General features: G+C 42.0%; 1 protein-coding gene across 1 annotated transcript in view; it reads right to left on the bottom strand.

Moving 5' to 3' along the window:
• The window catches only part of FRMD4A (FERM domain containing 4A), a 356,582-nt gene extending 338,572 nt beyond the window's left edge, over positions 1–18,010 (bottom strand). The window contains exon 1 of the mRNA XM_082754671.1: positions 17,948–18,010. Coding sequence (XP_082610797.1) covers positions 17,948–17,992 — 45 coding nt within the window. The 5' untranslated portion in view covers positions 17,993–18,010. The remainder of the gene's footprint in view (positions 1–17,947) is intronic.
• Positions 18,011–18,438: the final 428 nt, after the last annotated feature.

The following is an 18,438-nucleotide window of genomic DNA, read 5'->3' as shown; positions in this document are numbered from 1 at the left end:
TTCCTCAGGACCTTCCACCAGCAGGCTCACAAACAGAAATCAGCTGCTGGAGGATATGATGAAAACCTGTCCAAAAATGCAATTCAACTTAAAGAAATTCATTTTGGTTTTGCTTGCAACAGGTCACGAGGGATTTTTCCTATGGTAGGGGCATCGTCACTTGTCTTTTACCCTCAAACAACCTCTGTTTGTGAGGATGGGCAGCTAAGGCAGCCCATATCATAAGCTTATAGTAGGACAACTTGCTTCAGGCTTGACTGGAATAGGAATCAATGCACTGATCTTTCAACATGAATCCAAAATAAAGATCTGTGACAACTGTATAGTAAAATTCAGGACAGAAGTTTGTGACTAGATGGGCAAGTTTCATGTTTACTTCTAGGTTTTAATTCTGTAAAATAAATAAATAAATAAATAAATAAATAAATAAATAAATAAATAAATTGATAAATAAATTGAAAAAAAAAGACTAGCTCATTAGCTGCTAAATCTCTTTTTACTCCCACTTAATTTCTGAGTCCTGAGGTATTTGGAAAGGGCTTAACATGACAAACAAAGAAACAAAAAAAGCTAATACAGCATCCTTTCATTTGCTTTTGGTGTGGTACATGAAAATAGTCCCTATATTACAAAGCTTTTTCTTCATGAATCAACACCATTAGCAATCAAAGAAACAGCTACGAGCACCAAGAGCAAATGTTTGAACTTCTCTAATTTGCATGCCATTAATAAGGGGCCTGGCACAGTTTGGTCAGAAAGTTTTCTGTGGAAGTTCCCATTGCTGTCACGGCTTGAATCATGGTAGCAGTGATGAGATGCCCAATTATGGCTAATTTAGGTTTTAGGGAGCTGGGAGTCACATCTAGCACCTGGGGCTTGCCAGTTGCTGCATGAACCTCCACTTGCACAAATATCCCTCAGGGAGGAGGCAGAGTTTAAAACCACTCCAGCAAGACCTCATTTTCCCCTATATATTCATTGTTGAGCATAGGTTAGCCACCCATTTTATTTCTCCTCGTTTTTGTTATCAGATTACTGGAGTTCTACAAAATCCCGTCCTCAAAATTCAATTCTTGTGCCCTGAGGTCTGGGAAGCAAGGAGTAAAAACAGGCAGCTGTCACTGAATTATCTGTAGATTGCTGTTGGGAAGCAGAATAAAATACTTCGTGCCATACAGACAGACAGAGATGATGAAAAAAAAAAAAAAAAGCACAAAAACAAAACAAAACAAAACAAAATAAAAAAAAAAACACCTAGTTGACTTGGCTAGTCAGATTTTGCTTATTTTCTACCTCTAAAATTCGTGATTCATGTAGTTACTTTCATCACCTTGTCGATTTGCAATAATCAGCAGAGTGACACAAACTTAACCGACAACCAGAGAAAATAACTCCCACCCTTTTGATTAAAAATAATCAATAATGCAGCATGGACAGCTTTAGCAAGTAGGTCCTTGATGACTCAAGGACCGTGATGGGAAAGGCCAAGCGAGTGAGAGGCTGAGTGGGTTTCCCCTCCTCTCTTGTGGCTGAAAGCAGGAGAGCAGGGACATGGCCGCAGTTCGCGGGTGAGCGCAATAACTCTGCCCAATATTGCAGTCTGAAGTTTGCTGACCCCGAATGATTACTGCACATCTCTCAGGCGTGCAGTCATTTTCCATCCTGATTCAGCGGGATTCCAAGGGGCAACCTAAAAAAACCATAGGCCTGCTCAGAAAAACAAACTAAAACGTGAAATCACCACTGCCTGATTCCCCACGTAAGTTTTAGTGTCATGTTTGAGAGTCGGTTTTAAAATACCTTTCAGATCTAGCCACAGGAGTGGCCACCTCACCAGTTCAACTGTGAAATGGCCCCATCCTTAAAGAGGATTTAGGTAATTTAAGACAATATCCAAAAAAAAATCTGCCAGCAGACAACTTCTGCACACTCTTCTGCCCCAGCTCAGAAAGGTGCCAAGGGACAGGTTGGGTTCCCTCAGATCATGTTGGTGCTCCCACACCTTGCAGAAGCCCTAAAATCCCAGCTGTGGCCAAGCAATTAGTGTGACATTAAGAGAAAGATATGTCTTCAAAGAGAATAAAACCACAAAAAAGCAGGAGCTCCAGGAATTTGCACAGGTAGAATTTTTATCAAGTAGGCAAAGTTTAAATGTTATGTTTTTTCCTTTATTTTAATTGAAGAAGGAAAAGTGGGTGTTGAGGGAGAAGAAGAAGAGTGACCCCAAAGGTACCCCAAAAAAACACTTTGCTTAATTGTTTCCCAAAAAACTTTCTTTGCTTGTTTTCCCCATTTAAAGTCATCCATGTTGCTTAAAAACTTAAGAAAATGTCATCAAATGTGTTTTGAAGATGTACTGGCCACAGGACCTGGGATCATAACATCTCTGGAATTGGGAAGCTGTGACAACCCACCCTCATGCAAGAGGCTCCAACCCTATTTATTGTGACATTTGGACCCATGTCCAACTTTCCATACCATTCAGGCACACACAGTCCCATTTCCCAACCAGTTCTCAAGCACTGGCAGCCCTGTGGTCCCCATGAATGTCCCTTGAAGTGGGACAGCAGAGAAGAGAGAGGTATCTCCTGGCGGAGCTTGGACTTGTGCCGTCTGGTGTGTAAGGTGTATCAAAACACTAAAAACTCCTCAGTTTTTACTCTGGGTGCAGGGGAAGCTTTTCAGCTGTTACCTTGTCCTCTAGGCTTGCTGGTCTTTCCGTCTGTTCCAGTATGATCCCACTGGTACCAGTCAGCTGGCAGGCTCCAAACACCACCATCCTCAAACAGCCCCCCTGGCTTAGCCCCAGGCCAGAATGGGGCTGTGAACAGACCCGTAATTGTTCAAATATTCCCAGCATGAAGCAAATTTTACATGAATATTTCATACAGGCAATTTTCAGTGGAGAGTAGCAATTTAGTTAAATCTGCTCTACCCAGAAGTTGCCACCTGGGCTGGCCACCAGAAATTACAGAAATAGCGTTGGTCTTCCCAACACAAGATGGATGATTTATCCATAGTTTAATATTCTCCTCTCCTGTTTTTACTGCAGGCAGCAGCATTCTCTGCTGTTGACACTTCAATCCAGATGAGTTTTAATTCTGTTCAGCTACACAAACATACACACTTGTTCCTCCAGCAGTCAGCAACAAAAGCAAAACAGACTCAACTTTTATAAGCATCAAGCACAGCCCACATACTCGAGTTACATAAAAATGTTTGGCACAGTACAAAATTTATGGCAACCCTTTTAGTACGAGATGCATCACAGCAAAATCTTGCTTTGACTAACTGTTTGATATTCTCATGTAGCCATTACTGCTAACAGGATTCATAAGTCACATTCCTTTAGCATATGTAACTTTAAAGAGGACCATTCATATCATATTTAAATCTTACTATAAATTTCCCTAAAGGAAAAACCTGCAGAGGATGCAGTCATCCTTACCCACCAAGGGAAACAAAAGTCCAATTTACAATATTCCAAAAGATTTGGACTCAAGGATGAAAAGGAAATATTTTTATTTTTTTTAAATGATATTTGTGGAGTTTCTGTTAAAATAAAATAAACTTTGTACCTCCAATAAGAATCCAGATGCTGTACCAATGCAAACACACTGACAGCATGGTGGCAGATAGAGGTATGACTGGGAGCAAGGGAGTACGTTTCAGGTGATCCTGGCTGATTGCTGGGATGTAGAGAGGGAAATAAGAGTGGTGAATTCCCAGCAGGAAGCTGATTCATCTTCCTAAGGGGAAAGAAAGAAAATCTATCTACCACTGCCACCGATGTCCCATCCTGTGCTAAAAATGCAGGCGTACCTTCCAACCTTGACACTTCTGCTATCTTAGATGATGGCATGAAGAGTACAAAAGGGGATAAGCCCACCATAACTGCCAGAGCTGAAGCAGCTGAGGTTGCTGTTCCTCAGCAGATACCTAGAAGTTAAATTTTATCTGCTGCAAAGCAAAGGAAAATAAATTCACCCAAACTGTCACGGAAGAGCATGAAGAACAGGCAGGGAGCATCCACAAGGCCACATATGGCACCTCAGCTGTGAAACCAATACCTCCCACACTGGCTTGATCCCTTGAATGACAAAGATCATCCCACTCCACATTCCCTCCAAGCCTAATGTTCAGATAGAGTTACTTTCCATTCTGTCCCATGAAGACTTTTGCCCCTGCTAGAAGAGGTTGTTTTTAAGAAAGAAGGCAGAGACCTCCCAGGACAGGAGAAACATCTTTTTTCAGCTTCCTAGCAAAGTCCTTCACACTGCTAATGGAAGATTCCAAAAATAAACCTTCCCCCAAACTGCAATATTAATATGCAGAACCAAAAATAAAGTTTGTTTCATAAGAGGACTGCATCCTGAGATATTTCACATTGGGTTTTAGACAGGAATACTGCCAAACCCGACTTAACCCAAAGAGGGAGTCAAGGATCTAATCCGACCCCTCTTCCACACACCAGTTTCGGACACAGCACAGCTCGCACTTGCTGCTTACCAGCGGGACACCTTCAGGTAACTCGATTCTGGCAATAGCACTTTTTCTAATCACAGCAGCCTCCCTCACCAGACATTGTGCCCTGGAAGCCCTGGATGTGGTTGTTCACACCGTGGTGCCTTCGTAAATGCTGCAGCTCATAGCTGTTCTGTATAGGAATACAGGATAAAAATTAAGACACTTTATGTGAAGTTTTGAACGCTGCTCCAAGGGGAAGCTGCTTTCTCATTTAGACTGGCAGAACCAGAATTGAAACTAATAAAGCTGTGGTGGAAGGAGAGATGGGAAACAAGTGAAGAGGAGAGAAAATGTGTCTCTTCCAGGTCCTTTCAGCCTGATGCCTGGAGGATAGAGGAAGTAACTAGTCGCTTAGATTGCTCACACAATGTCTTTTTTGGAAATTCAGTGGAAATCACAAGCTACACCTTGTTAACATACAAATAAACTGAGCAGAGATAAGGGAGGGCCAAAACAATTTGAAAAGCCTCTGGTGGCCCTGTCACCTGCATGGGACCTCTTCAGAGGACTAAAGCATCTCCTCTGAATGGCTATCAGGCATGGTCCAGTATTCCCAAACACATTGCTTTGTTACCATGGTGGGACTTTTGAAGAACGAAACCTCCATCACTGGATCTCCTACACTTGCAGGGACATGAGCTTTGAGGAGAATCCATAACTAGGTGTTAACTAGAGCACATTCGTCTCTCCTTCCAGAGCTGGACCACAAGGAGAGGAAGGATCCAGAAGGCAAATTGCCATGCCCCTAAGCGTCCTGGTTCTGGAAGCTCTCAGCTGGGCAGCAGTGGTCCACATCTTTGCACCCTGGATGAGTTCTCCACCTCTCCTAGAACCTGTTTTATGCAAACACACATGCAGTGCTGGAGCTGCGTTGGACTCCCCCTGCATTCCTACTCTGCTCTCGTAGTCATCTGTGTTACTGGAAGGAAAGCAGGCCCACATATTCAAGTCATTTTTAGTGAGTTGTGAAACAGTTAAGTATCCAATGAAAATGAATTTTGACCCTTTGTAATTATAATAAACATTGAAAAGTATTGTTGAATTTTGACTTTCAAGCAAGCAAATTAAACAGTGACAGAAAATGCATTTTGGTGACACTCTGTGCAAATAGGAACTGAACACTTCAGCCAGTCAGTGACTGATATTCAAAACCATTTTCTCTATGGCTGATTTGCTTACCTGTAGTACAGGTGACTAAGAGAACACTGAGTGTTTAAGTTGAAGGGGTAGCAGTGAGACAACTGGTGCTGAGTTAGCAGGTGGATGTCACACAGGAGATGCTCAGCCTGCTCCTCCCAAGGTCTGGGATCCCAGCTCTATGCTGCCTCCATTTCTGTGCAAGCTTCCAGCTCCCTTTAATCACCGCTGTGTCCCCTCTGCTTATCCCTCTCTATCAGGCAGTCTCCTCATTTCCTTCCCAGAAAGTATGGACCTTATCACCTAAAGATGAGCCTTTATACTACAAGCATATCCAAAAGCTTGTTAGAGGAATTAGAGAAAGATACTGGAAGTCAGAAATTAAAACAATCACACAAGCAACAATATGAAGTTTCTCTCCTTCATACGTCATCACTCCACATTCCCCAAGTAAACCTCAACAAGAAGATATATGGGTAAAATTAACCATTCATTGTGCTTTAGCTGCATTTCTGCTTGTTTATCCCAAGAAGCACCCATCATGGCTGTGATTAAATGTTTTGTGGAGAAGTTCCTCTCCTTGAACAGAACAGGCTTGATCTGCAGTTTCCTGCAGCCCCATTTCCTTTGATTTCATACCACCTCCCCAAATCCTTCCCCACACCCCTTGCTTTCCTTCTTCAGCATCCTTAGGCCCTCACTTGGTCCTCTGCTTATGCTGCCCCCTGAGTTAAGGTCATCGCAAGCCATAACCATCAGCCACAATGTCCTTTAGGTACAATTATGCTGCTATCAATAAATTCACTGAAATATGAGAGCAAGTGCTCAGCCCTGAGAAGACGCAGGGGATCCTCTTACATTATTCTGGGTGCCATGTACAGGCAATGGCTTGTGAAAAGGGAACAAGTTGCAAGAAAATGGACCTTGGTTTCTGCGAGTGCCTGGAGAACTGACTTCAGATTTTTCCTGGCTCAGGAAATGATTGCTCTCCGCATCACTTGCAATGCAGTTGGATTCAGACCCGTATCACCAATTTTGCCTCCCTTTGAAGCTGAATGCAAAGCCCTGGACAATCACTGCTGCTCCACAGTGAGTTTAACTGATGTGAGTAAAAGCCACTGCTGTCAAAAAGAAAGGCAGCAGTTTAAAATAGAGCTGCTAACCTCCTGCCCTTGCAGTTACTGGTCACATTTCCTTTTCTTTCAGGATGAACAGATTCAGGCCTAGAGTACTTGCAGAAGGAAAATCTTAGAAGCCAGTCATACTTAAAATTAAGATCAAGATTTTAGCAAATGCATTCCCTTTAAGTAACAGCAGTCCAAAAAATAAAGTAACACATCTCTCTTTTTGCATGTGTTCAAAATTCACTACTGTGTTTTTTACCTCTATTTTTTAATTTAAATAGTCTTTGCTGTGGAGAAAAGAGCCCGTCTGATGTTACAGTTGACCTCTGCGTTTACTCTACATAATTTTCTTTTCTCTGAAGAATGTTCCCAGCCCTGTGAAAGATGTAAAAATAAATCCAACCCTTTTCTGTAATCTTAGAAGCATCCTACATTTATATCAGTGTACAATGGTAAACAGATTTGTGATCAGCATGTTAATTTTTCCCAACAAGCTTTATTGTATTAAACCGTGGCTCTTCAGGAATAAGACACCTCCCCCCCCCCCCCCCCTTTGAAAACTTGCTCCTAAGTCACCAGACTCCTGTAAGATTTTGGTTTAGCTAAATGTAAATTATCTTTTAATGAATCCACCTTCCGAGTATTAGGGAGGTAGTTATACTTCTGGTAGGTAACACGTGAGGAGGAAAATTCTCACATGGGTATTTAGGATCATACTGTATAAACAATTACAGCATTCAATGTCTGCAAAAAATCAAGTGGCAAATCAGCAGTGAATATCAATTATACATCTGTTGCATCGCAGAGGCAGATGGCACTTTAATTGTACATCAGAAACATTATGGACAATTTTCCCCAACCCAGCCTCATTGAAATAGTGGTTTTAACACCTAAAATATCAAGGCAGGCTATGCAACGCAATGACTCATCACTAAGAATTCATTTCTTTTTGAAAATAAATATTCCACCAGTAAACCACTAATCATCTGCAAGATTTGTAACTCTCAGGCAGCAAATCCTGCTATCTTGATGTAGGTAAGGATTCATATTGATGAAAAGCAATAGGGCGACTGCACGGGTCACATCACTCAGCTCAGAGTGTGAAATTGTCTAAGCGCAGAATTTGGAAGAAATGTCACAGAGATAAGTAGAATAATATGGATTTACACTCCCTTCCCCACTTGATTGTAAGAGAACAAAGATCAAATCCTCCTTCTTCAGGCAGGAATAGTTTTCTGCAATGGTTCAAGTTTTATGGAACTTAAAGAGACTCAATACTACAACTATTGACCATGGAGAAATCAATTGACATGAGACTATGTATGGAAAGAATGACTCTGGCTAGCCAGAGGCAGTTGTATTAATGAACAAATACCCAAAGTGTTGCGAATGCCTACTTAATTAAAGATTATTAAAAATTAAAATTGACTATTCTCTTACTCAGAGATGACAATTTATTATTCTGTGTGTATACGCTTTGACAATAAAGCTTCCCCTGCTTTATTACAGACAGTCAATCATGCAGAGTTCAAAGAGAATTTGTTTTTTACTCCCATTATATACAGAACTCCTGTGCTTCTCTTTGTTTGTTTGTTTGCTTTTGGTTGGTTGCTTGGATTTTATTTTGTTTTGTTTTGTTTTTGTCATTTATTCACACTCATTAGTTTGCACACTCATGCAATCTTAAAAACGTCCAGTAAACCTCTGGCACTGGTTTACATTTCATTGTGCAAGTGAATAACACTGATTTCCTTCTCTCCTCCCCAAATGTATTTGGGGCTAGCCACAACAGACACTTTCTATCTGCAGTGTGAGCACAGATACATTTTGTTGGGAGAAATGTATGATTGCAATGCCTGAAACCTGTATTTGGAAGTGGTATCTCAGGGAAACCCCTAAACATAAACAAACCAAAACAAAACATTCAAAATAGCATCCATGGCCAAGACAGCAGACACCCTCTGGACTTCACAGCAAAGGCTTAACTCCTGCTGGTGAATCAAAGCTTCCAGAGAAATTTCATATGGATAATTCTTTAACTCCTTGAATTTAAATGATGCTTCAAAAATGGGAAGCTCCCTAAAATGATATAGGCACTATCTCTCCAAAGAAGCCTAGAAGTAATGTTGAAATAATGGCTGAGAATATTTCTGTGATAGAAAATCATTTGTGTTGGAACCAATGCAAGCAGCACATTTTTATTTTTATTGTTTTCCTCTTGCAAGGCACTGGACAGCAAAGAGGCTGTATCTGGTAGATACAGAGGAGGAAGAGAATTCAAGAGGAGCAATACATCAGAAGTAGAGGGCTCTGAACCAATAAGCTTCTGCTTAAATACTGCAGTACTGGTAATGAAAAAAAAAAAAAAAAGAAAAAAAAAAAAAGAGAGAGAGAGTTTCTATAGCAATGATAAGTATAATACAGGTTTCTTCATAAGGAATTGTTTCACTCCTAACTCCAAAACAAAATTTCAAACAGGGGGAACACTGCTAGGAACTTTAGCAAGTTAAAAAACATCTCCATCATTTTTCTTGTGCCATCACTCTATCTCCTGCTGTCTCTAATTTTGTTTAATTAGAGCTGAAGTGGTTCCTTGCAATCTCATGAAAGCTTTCGAATACTGATTCAAGGACGTTGGTTTGCGTGAAATACTCACCCTTGCTTAAACATGATTAAAGAAAACAGCATTCAGCATAAACCTGTATTTAAAATAGTAAGCAAGTAGTAAGTGCTAGTGCTATTGTCTTTTTAAAGGAAGGAACTAAAATACATTTTTTATTATTCTTTTCCTTCATTAGCAGTTTCTTTGTCTTTAACTGGAAAATAAGTAGTTTTCACCCATAGCAGTCTGCCACGGGAAGAGGGACAGTAAAAAGCAAATTTCCCCAAAGCTCCTGCCAGAGCTGGAAGTTAGAAGCCCTTCTGTGGGCCGTAGGATAATGAGAAGGCTGGTTTTTATAAGGAAACTGATTTTGGTCCATCAATAAGAACTTGAAGGCAAATAAATAAGTAAATAATGAAAGAAAAAAAATCAAACCAAGCCTGAGATATCAAGGCACAAACACCACTGATCAGACACGCAGCAACAAGCTCCCTGGAGTGCGTGACTTGCTGTTAAAGAAACAAACAAAAAAAAGAGGGGTTTTTGCTCAGTCCTCGTCCCCTGGGACTACCAGCAAGTACACAACCTGTGCTGATCCTCTGGAAAGGCTGGCATTTTTAGCCCTGCAAAGCTAGATGATCATCCTCTCAAACACTTCAGCCATTTGGTCTCTGTTTTTCAGAATGTGGGCAAACTCTACTCTTCTAAAAAAATCAATGTCAGTGCAGAACAATTGAGAACAGTCTTGGCTCCCTGATCACTGAAAAGGGAACAGAATAGGGAAAATGGGTTTTTGAAGAGCTCATGCCAACTTTTTTTTTTCTATTTCAATAGCTTATATAACAGCAGTAATAATGACCTTCACTAGACATTTCCTTGAGTACTAATGACCTGGGGTTAATGGCCCAAAGCATAGTTTTATGCAGTCAGCTATCACAGCCAGCAATTAATTACCAGGAAATACAATGTGCTCTGACCACTACAGCTCAATTAGCCTCAAATTATTCAAAAATGAAAAACATCTCAATCTTATTTACTGTGAAGCTGTCCCAGATTTTACTTTAACATATTAGTGAGAAAAAAAAAAAAAAAAAAAAAGCTAGAACCTATATTAAGCCAGACATATGTTCTACAACACTCCTCCATTAGCTTCAACCAAATTACAAATTACAGGGAGCCAAACCAGAGTGTCTTGCAATACAAGGATCATCACAGTTGGCCCACAGATGGAAAAATATTGTGGAGCAAGGCTCTGGGTGCATTCTGCTTCTGTACTAGCAAAACATCCCCAGAAACCCAGAAACAATTTTCAGCTCTCTGGTGGCTGTAAATGGGCAGAGAGAAGGGAGGCCAGAGGAGGACTCACTGCAGAGAAAAACCCTTCAGTGGCAAGGGGTGGGCAGTGGGCACTGGGGGCAGGTAAGGGAAGGGATATTCTGCTTTTACCAAGTTGCATGTTGAACAAATATATCTGTACCAGAAACAGATTTACAAAGAATGCCAGGGTAGATAATGTTTGCACCCAGCTTTATGCTCTCCTGGCTTCCTTCCATTCATTACATTTGATTATTTCAGTAACGTGCCCTGAAAACAAAGCATCTTAGTTTCAAATCTCTTTGTTCCTGGTTAGTTGTTGGAATTTTAGCATTATCACTAGTGTTTTGGAGTCTCAAAAAAATAAATCCAGACACTAGGGCTAACAGTAGGAGATGCTGTTTTTAATCTGGGGATTCCTAGCTTTAATTCCATGAAGGATGTAATAAACCACTAACATTTTGTGTATAGGTTTGTCCCTTCAGGCCAAACCAGAAATTAGTTTAAACAAAAGAATTCATACCACTTGAAGGTGATGGTGGATTGGGGTTAGTTTGTTACTCACCGCCATTAAAACCGCTTTGTGAAGTGACTGATTTCAACCCCCTTCTGCAAGTTTCTCTGCTTGTTGGTATTTTAAAAAGGGATAATTAAGGGATGTGGGGGGCAAAATGGATATAACTCCCTGAAGGGCACTGAGGAGATATTTACCTGAAGTTTGCCATTGATAGCAAGAATGGAAACACCCATTCCCTGGCAGTAATTACAGGGGTTATGTAGAACTGGGGACAGCACACTGGATAGAGAGAGCCTAAAACTTGGTCCCGTCCCCCTGCCCACCCAATATCCATCTGGGAGCTTCTGCTTTCAGGAAGACACATGGAAAGAAGTGGCTGTTGCAGTTGTTGTTGGAGTTGATGAGTACATATGTGACCAGCCACCTGAGCACAACAGCTACAGGCGCCAAATCACAAAAATTTGCATTTTTGTGGGATTTACTGGGGAAGGATCCATGTGGGATTTGTGTAAGTCTCTGAGCCCTGATGTGCTAACCACATTAGCCTGGCGGGGGCTGGATCTTTGCCACGCTGAGAAGTTAAGAGTTCGGTAATTACGGAAGTATGACATTCATAACCAGAAGGCAAAGAACTGAATAATTGCAATTGCCCAACGTTACAAGTCCTTCCTATGTATGAGTAGCTATTCATAGCCCTGCATATTAATTATGGTAATTACAGCATTTCTAACATTTTATTTTGGTTTGATGATATCAGTCAACTTTTCCACTACATTTTATTAAAAAAAAAAAAGTAGTGACGCTATTCTTTCATATATGTACAAAAGGAGTTGTCATCTTTAGTGATCTATTCAATGTCCTAATATATTACTTTCCCCCAACCGCAGAAAGGCTCTAATTAAACTTAATGATCATTTACTCAAATGCCCACTAATTCACTTCCACAAATAGCCATGCTCTATACCATGATACAAAAATAATAATAATAAAAATCAATGGCTGTGCATTTCTGACAAGATAATTTTCTCAGACATTCAGAATGAGCAGCTGGAATAAAAGGCACAGGAATATTTATAATGAAGAAAGAAGAAAAAAAAAAAAAAAAAAAAAAAAAGATAATAAACCTGTAATCCCTCTTACTCTTGTTTTAAAGTGTGGTAATAAACGGGAGAATTCAGATGTGCAAGCATTATGGTCTGCTTCTCCTACAAGATTTCAAGATTTAAAAAAAAACTTGTGTGCAGGGGAACAAGGAAGAAGCAAAGTTCTGGCATGCAGCACAGCAGAATTGAAGGGATAATGATTTTGTAGTCCTTCAGCTCAGACGGGTAAAAGGTGACAACCACCACAAGGAAGCCAAGAGCAATCCTGGGAGGTGTTTAATCTCATTCAGCTGAATGAAGTCACTGTGTTTGAAGTGTTGCTGTGAGTTTACAAAGGCACACAGTGTTGTAGTTCAGGTACAATTCAGTGCTGCAAGTTCAGATGCAACTCAGAATAACTTATCAATAAGAAATCTCTAAATTCCTGGTCTGTGGTAGCAAGCAGCCACCACGAAGGAATTGCTGCATCCTCCAAAAGAGCAACCAGCACAGCTCAGCTATTTACTGCTCATGAAGCCTATTAGAAAATGAGTGCCTTGATGAAACAAGGAATGAGACGAGGAGGCAGGGACATCTGAAGGCACCGTTCCTCCCCCAAGTGCCACCACACATCATTGTCTCTGCTGCAGGCCTTCAGGAAAGGCTGAGGATGAAGCCCACACACTGCATGGTAGAAATATCTACAAAAGGAGCACAGAGAGGGATGCATAATAAAAGATCTCATTTTGGATGTGAAGCTGAAGAGGGCCTGACATCAGCTGTGCGACCGATCCCTCGGGGATGGTGTAAGTCACTGCCAAGCATTCCCACTGCCAGCTGACAGGCCTCAGGGTCTCAGCCATCAAAAAGGAGCTGTGCTGTCCCCAAACCCACATAGGGGTGACAAAAGAGTGGGATTTGGTGTAGTGGAAGGAGCATGCCAGCCACAGCTTGCCTCTTATGGGCAGCACAGCCTGTAGGTGATCCAGGAGGTTTGGAGGTCGAGAGCTTTTGCATAAAGGCAGAGATAATTTAAGGCTGAGGTGAGGCAGGCAGAAAAATGACTTCATCCCACCACTGAAACCTTGCTGCTCTCCGAAGCTTTCATCTGATCCTCCCATCCCAGCTGCATTGCTGCGGATCTGTGTGGAGGTTTGAGAGGAAGAAAATATATTGCTTTTTTTTGTTTTGTTTTGGGGGGGAGTAGAGGGCAGAGTGTTCAGTCCTCTGTCTAAGAAAATACATGTACAGAGCTTCTATGCTCTGCTTACTTTGTTTCCCCATTTTGCCTTCACTAGAGCAGACTTAAAGCATAAAAAAGTATTTAGCAAACATGAAATATTTTATGAAATATCCAGAACATTGTCAAGTCCAACACCTCAGAATTCAACAGAGCAGGGTACTTAGTAGCATTACAGATAATATGTATGAGTATTTTTAAGGGAGATCCTACAGGGATTGGTGTAATGTTTCAGGAGAATAATCAGGTTAAAGATATTGATGTTGTTTTGAGGACTCCAGTTTAGCTTTGCTTGAGGAAGGATAACCCATACGAATCTCCTTTAAAAGGGGAACTGGAAGCACAGCACTGAACTGGGATTTTTGGCGGTTGATAGCACTCAGACACCAATTAGTTACATTAAATTAATGTGGGGTAATTTTCATATGGCCTCCTGTTGCAGGTTCTGCCTCAGACAGACATTGCAAAGCCTTCAACACAGGAAAATAAGGAAACTGAGGCAGGCAGCCCTCATCACAGGCCACCAGATTCTCATTCTTCATCACGGGCATTGTAAATATTATGGCCTGAGATAATGCCCTGAATTCCCTGTTGGCAGCCTCTTTTTCTCCTGTAGCTACAGAGATAACCAAGTCCAACGTGGTTAGGGTCACCTAGGATATCTCAGATTCACCTTTGCTCCAGCCTCAGCTTTGAATGTAATACAGACACAAAATAATAGTTTAGAGTGTGAAAGCATCACAGCGTGCTCTGGAATGAAATACGCTCCTCCAAAGACAAACAGTTAGCGTTTACTAAGTGCACCTGTTTTCTAAATTGTATGCTGTTATTTCTTGAAGGAAAAAAATTATATATACAGACCAGAGGACAAAGCTGGATCATAAACATGGGAAAGCTTCGATTTTTATGGGGAGGGTGAGAGAAACTAGCTGGGGCTAACTTTTCTGAAAACAGAAAACCATGCTGCTCTTACCTACCATTTTAAGACATTTTGGACTAATTGGCATACACCAAGCTGTATATCTTGTTCATCTGAACCTCTGTTGTCATTTAATTAGTGTTACTGTTACAACCCACAGTTGTTAGATGGTCAAATCCTTAAGATCTGTTTTTATGACAAGTGATAATGTTGTCTTGAGAGACACCAGTATCATAACTTACTGTGCTGTTAAAATCTGTACAATCAATATGTCTGCAGCTTTAAAATTTTACAACAGACTAATAACATAGACATAAAATCCTAGTAGTATTGCACTTGCTCCCATCAGCATTAATGATCTTAACAGAGCAGGTGTTTTCATGCCTAACAAGGCATGGTAGGTGCTATTGCATGCTTAGATGCTCCCTCCTCTTGGTTCACAGAAGCTAAGGAAGCCCCATTTTATTCTTTAGATAATACTATGAGCAGAGCCACTTTGGGTATAGTTCAGCCCAATTTCCCCCATGATGAACCAAACTGTGCCCCTTGTCTCCTGTGATCTCTGCAAGGTAGAGGCAGGAGTCCTGCAAGGTCAGGCACAATCTAGAGTTACTTGCAATAAAAGTCATTCACCAGAAAGGACAAAATGTGGTTATATTTTCCAATTACAGTCTTTGTATGAAAACAACATGTTAGGAAAATACATGTTTAAGAATCAGACTCTCCTTTATTGAGACTTTTCCTGGCCTAGGAGAAAAATAAAATAAAAGAATATAAAAGAGAGAGAAAGAAGAATCATCTGAATGGTGAAAACAAGACCAAAGCCAAAACAGATTCAATCCAGATTAATCAAGGCCTTTGGATCCTCAATATTTATATCACTAAACCAAAGTCAGAGCCATCCACTTAAGGCTACGGGTTTAATGAGATTCTGCAGTGTGCTTATGGCTGCACACAGGAGCAGCTGGTCTGGGAGCTGCTTTAGCCCACTTCAGCAGCATGTGCTGGGTAGCTCATAGCAGGCACAGGCAAGCTGCTGTGAGCTGTCAGCACGGCTGGGACTTGGAAAAGCAGTGCCCTTCCTTGTGCAGATCTCTCTGCTGGGACATGCTGATGCTAGATACTTATAGGTGGTCCTTCTATAGGAAGGAAGCCGTGGAGATGCACATCTCTCTTAATTGACCAAAATGTAGTTTTGGATGAGCAAACTCCTAATTTAGGTCACTCAATTCAATGCATCTAATTCCAGGAAAAAGTCAATTAATGGCTCTGTAACTTAGTCTCTTTACCTGCGAAGTGCTTTGCAGCATCCCATTGAGAAGAGGATATTTTAAGACTGATGCAGCACTGCCAAATGCTGCTGCCAATTACATCTCATAAAAAGCAGAGGGTCGGATGCACCTTCTGCATGCTACTGCAGGGGAAATGCTGTACTGAAATACTCCTCGATGCTAAAAGAGTTCTCTCAATGGAGAAAGCCCATCAAAGTATTAAAAGGTACTTCTGTGGACTTCCCGAAGACATATAATCCTTTAATCTCTGGAGAGCAGCAGTTCTAGAAGAGATGCCATTATAGCTGCTCACTATGGGATGAATTATGCAAGAATTTATTATTGATTCAAGGGGAGCTGCTCAAGCATGCAACCAAAGCCAAGGCAGAGCAGAGGGGAAAGAACGAGGTTTCCATAGTTAACTAAACTAATTCATGGCCCAAGAAAATTCTAAGGCAAAAGAGGGGTTGGCAAAGTGAAGTATTTTATATACCAAATCACATTTTGGCAACCATAACAAGCTTCTAGTACCAGACCATCCTGGAGCAGAGCCCAAGGAGTTACACAAGCCCTCTCCCTCCCCAGAATTACGTCCTCACCACCTCCACCCCAACCATCCATGGGGTGGGAAACTAGAACCTCTAACCCAACCCATCTGCTGGGGGCTGGGAGGCCACAACAACCCTGTCCAGATCCATGCCCAAGGTGAGGAGACCCAAGGGGTCCAGGCTGTGGGTCAGAGCTGCAGAAAGACCCAAAACACCACAAAACGCTAACTGGGACAATGCCATGCAACCACAGAAAATCACATTTTAAAATAATTTTTTGGGGGCAGCTTGGCACTGTACCAGAGTTTGACAGGGTCAGCTCAAGGAATACGTAGGTGGGGGATGGAGAGAAAGAGAGGTTTAGCTTGAGATTAAAAGCATAATTAAAATAAAAACATATACAGCCCAAAGAATGGCAAGGGGTGGCTGGCACCCATCAATTTATCTTTAAAAGAGAAAAAGAAAGAGGTTATTTAAAATGCCGGGAAGGCCAGAGGTAAGCAGGAGGAAATAAAATGAACTTGTACAGCAGGTTAGTCCCTGGCAAGTATAAAACAAGCCATGCAGAGGTTTAATAGCATGTTTAGCATTTCGAGTAATGGACATAAAATTTACTTTTCTCAACTTGACCTTTGTCACCAGCCCCGGGCACCATAAAGCTATTATCCTGCAGCATGCCCTTGCAAAACTCATCATGTCTCTGAGTGCTAGGGACCATTTCCTAGTGCAATCGAAAAAGAGATCAGTGATAATAATTATATATAGAGAGAATAAATATATATGCATCCATGCACACACACATGCTCTTTGCTTGTAACAGCTCTCCAGCAGAAACATTATGGTGACATTTAGGCAGAAAAGCATCCAGCAGAGATATTACACTAAAACTGTCCCTTGATGCTGCTGTATAGAAAATGGCAACAAGAGTTTAAAAAAAAAAAAAAAATCAGTAAAGCTAAATAACTCTCTAATACCCGCACCAAAAGGTTTTATTTTAATTGCAGCAGGACAGGGACATGTTTCTGGACTCAGCCACGTGTTATGCTAAATAATCTTCTTTGGAATATTATAAATATGCAGAAGTTTGAGAAGTAGGTCAGTAGCTCAACACGTTGTAGCAAATACCTCAGGTAAATGCTGGTCATTACTGCAGTCTGCAGTCAGCAGCAGGGCTGACACGGTCTGCAGCAAGCCGAATGGCGATTCACTGCATCAGAGGACCGGTCCCCAAGTGACACAGCACCAAAAGCACCTGGCTGCAGCCAGTAACACGCCCGTTGAACAGAAATCAAGGTCTCTGGCTCTGCGGGTAAGTGGCCGCACAGTCAGCAAGGGCAGAAGGAGGGGAGAGAAGCAGGACGTGAGAATTCACTGATATGAGGAGCAAAATGAAATATCTACAGCTCAGGATAAACCCCGAATGTGAGCGCCAGCTGTGTCAGAAAGGAGACTTCAAACACCTGCCACGAGTGCCTTGGTCAGGACGCATTAAAACCCATCAAGGGATGAGTGCTTCCACCTGAGTCCCTCACAAAGTTCCCCAGGACCTGTAAAAGCCAAGAGGTGGCTCAGGCAAAACCCTTCCGTGGATTTTGTGCCCTGAATCTGTGCGGCACAGCATCCCTCGCCCCCCCTCCTTCCCGAGCGGATTTCAGCAGGCACTCACCATCAGCAGGCTCAGAGCAGCCTCGGGAGCACGCTGCACGGCCATCGCCTCTCTTCCTACGTACAAATCCTCCCTGCGACGTGCTCAGCCCTCGGCCCTCCGGCACGGCACGGCATCCACAGAGCCCACGGCTGGCTGCAGGGAGAGAAACCCCAAATCGGGGTCGGAGAGCGTTCGCGAGAGGAGGGGAGGATGGATGAAGGGGGTGGGGAGGAGAGGAGGGAAGGGAATAACCTTCTCAGCCAGGGAAAGAGGCTTAAGCTAGGCCAAATTTTACACTGGAGAGAGGAGGAAAATGAAATGCAGAGCCTGCTGGAGAAACGAGATATCGGGAGCTGCAGGATATTTAAAGCTCGGATGCACGCCCGCCACAGCGAGCAGCAGCAACAGAGGACACATCAAACACCTACGTGACAGGTTAGGTCCATGCCATCCTCTCCCTGCCCCAGCACACCGTAATTAACTGTTTTTAATTGCCACTCTCCTTCCTC

Source organism: Aythya marila (assembly GCF_965140915.1).
Source record: "Aythya marila genome assembly, chromosome: 1".
Lineage (NCBI taxonomy): Eukaryota > Metazoa > Chordata > Aves > Anseriformes > Anatidae > Aythya > Aythya marila.
This window is presented reverse-complemented; position numbering and strand designations above follow the sequence as displayed.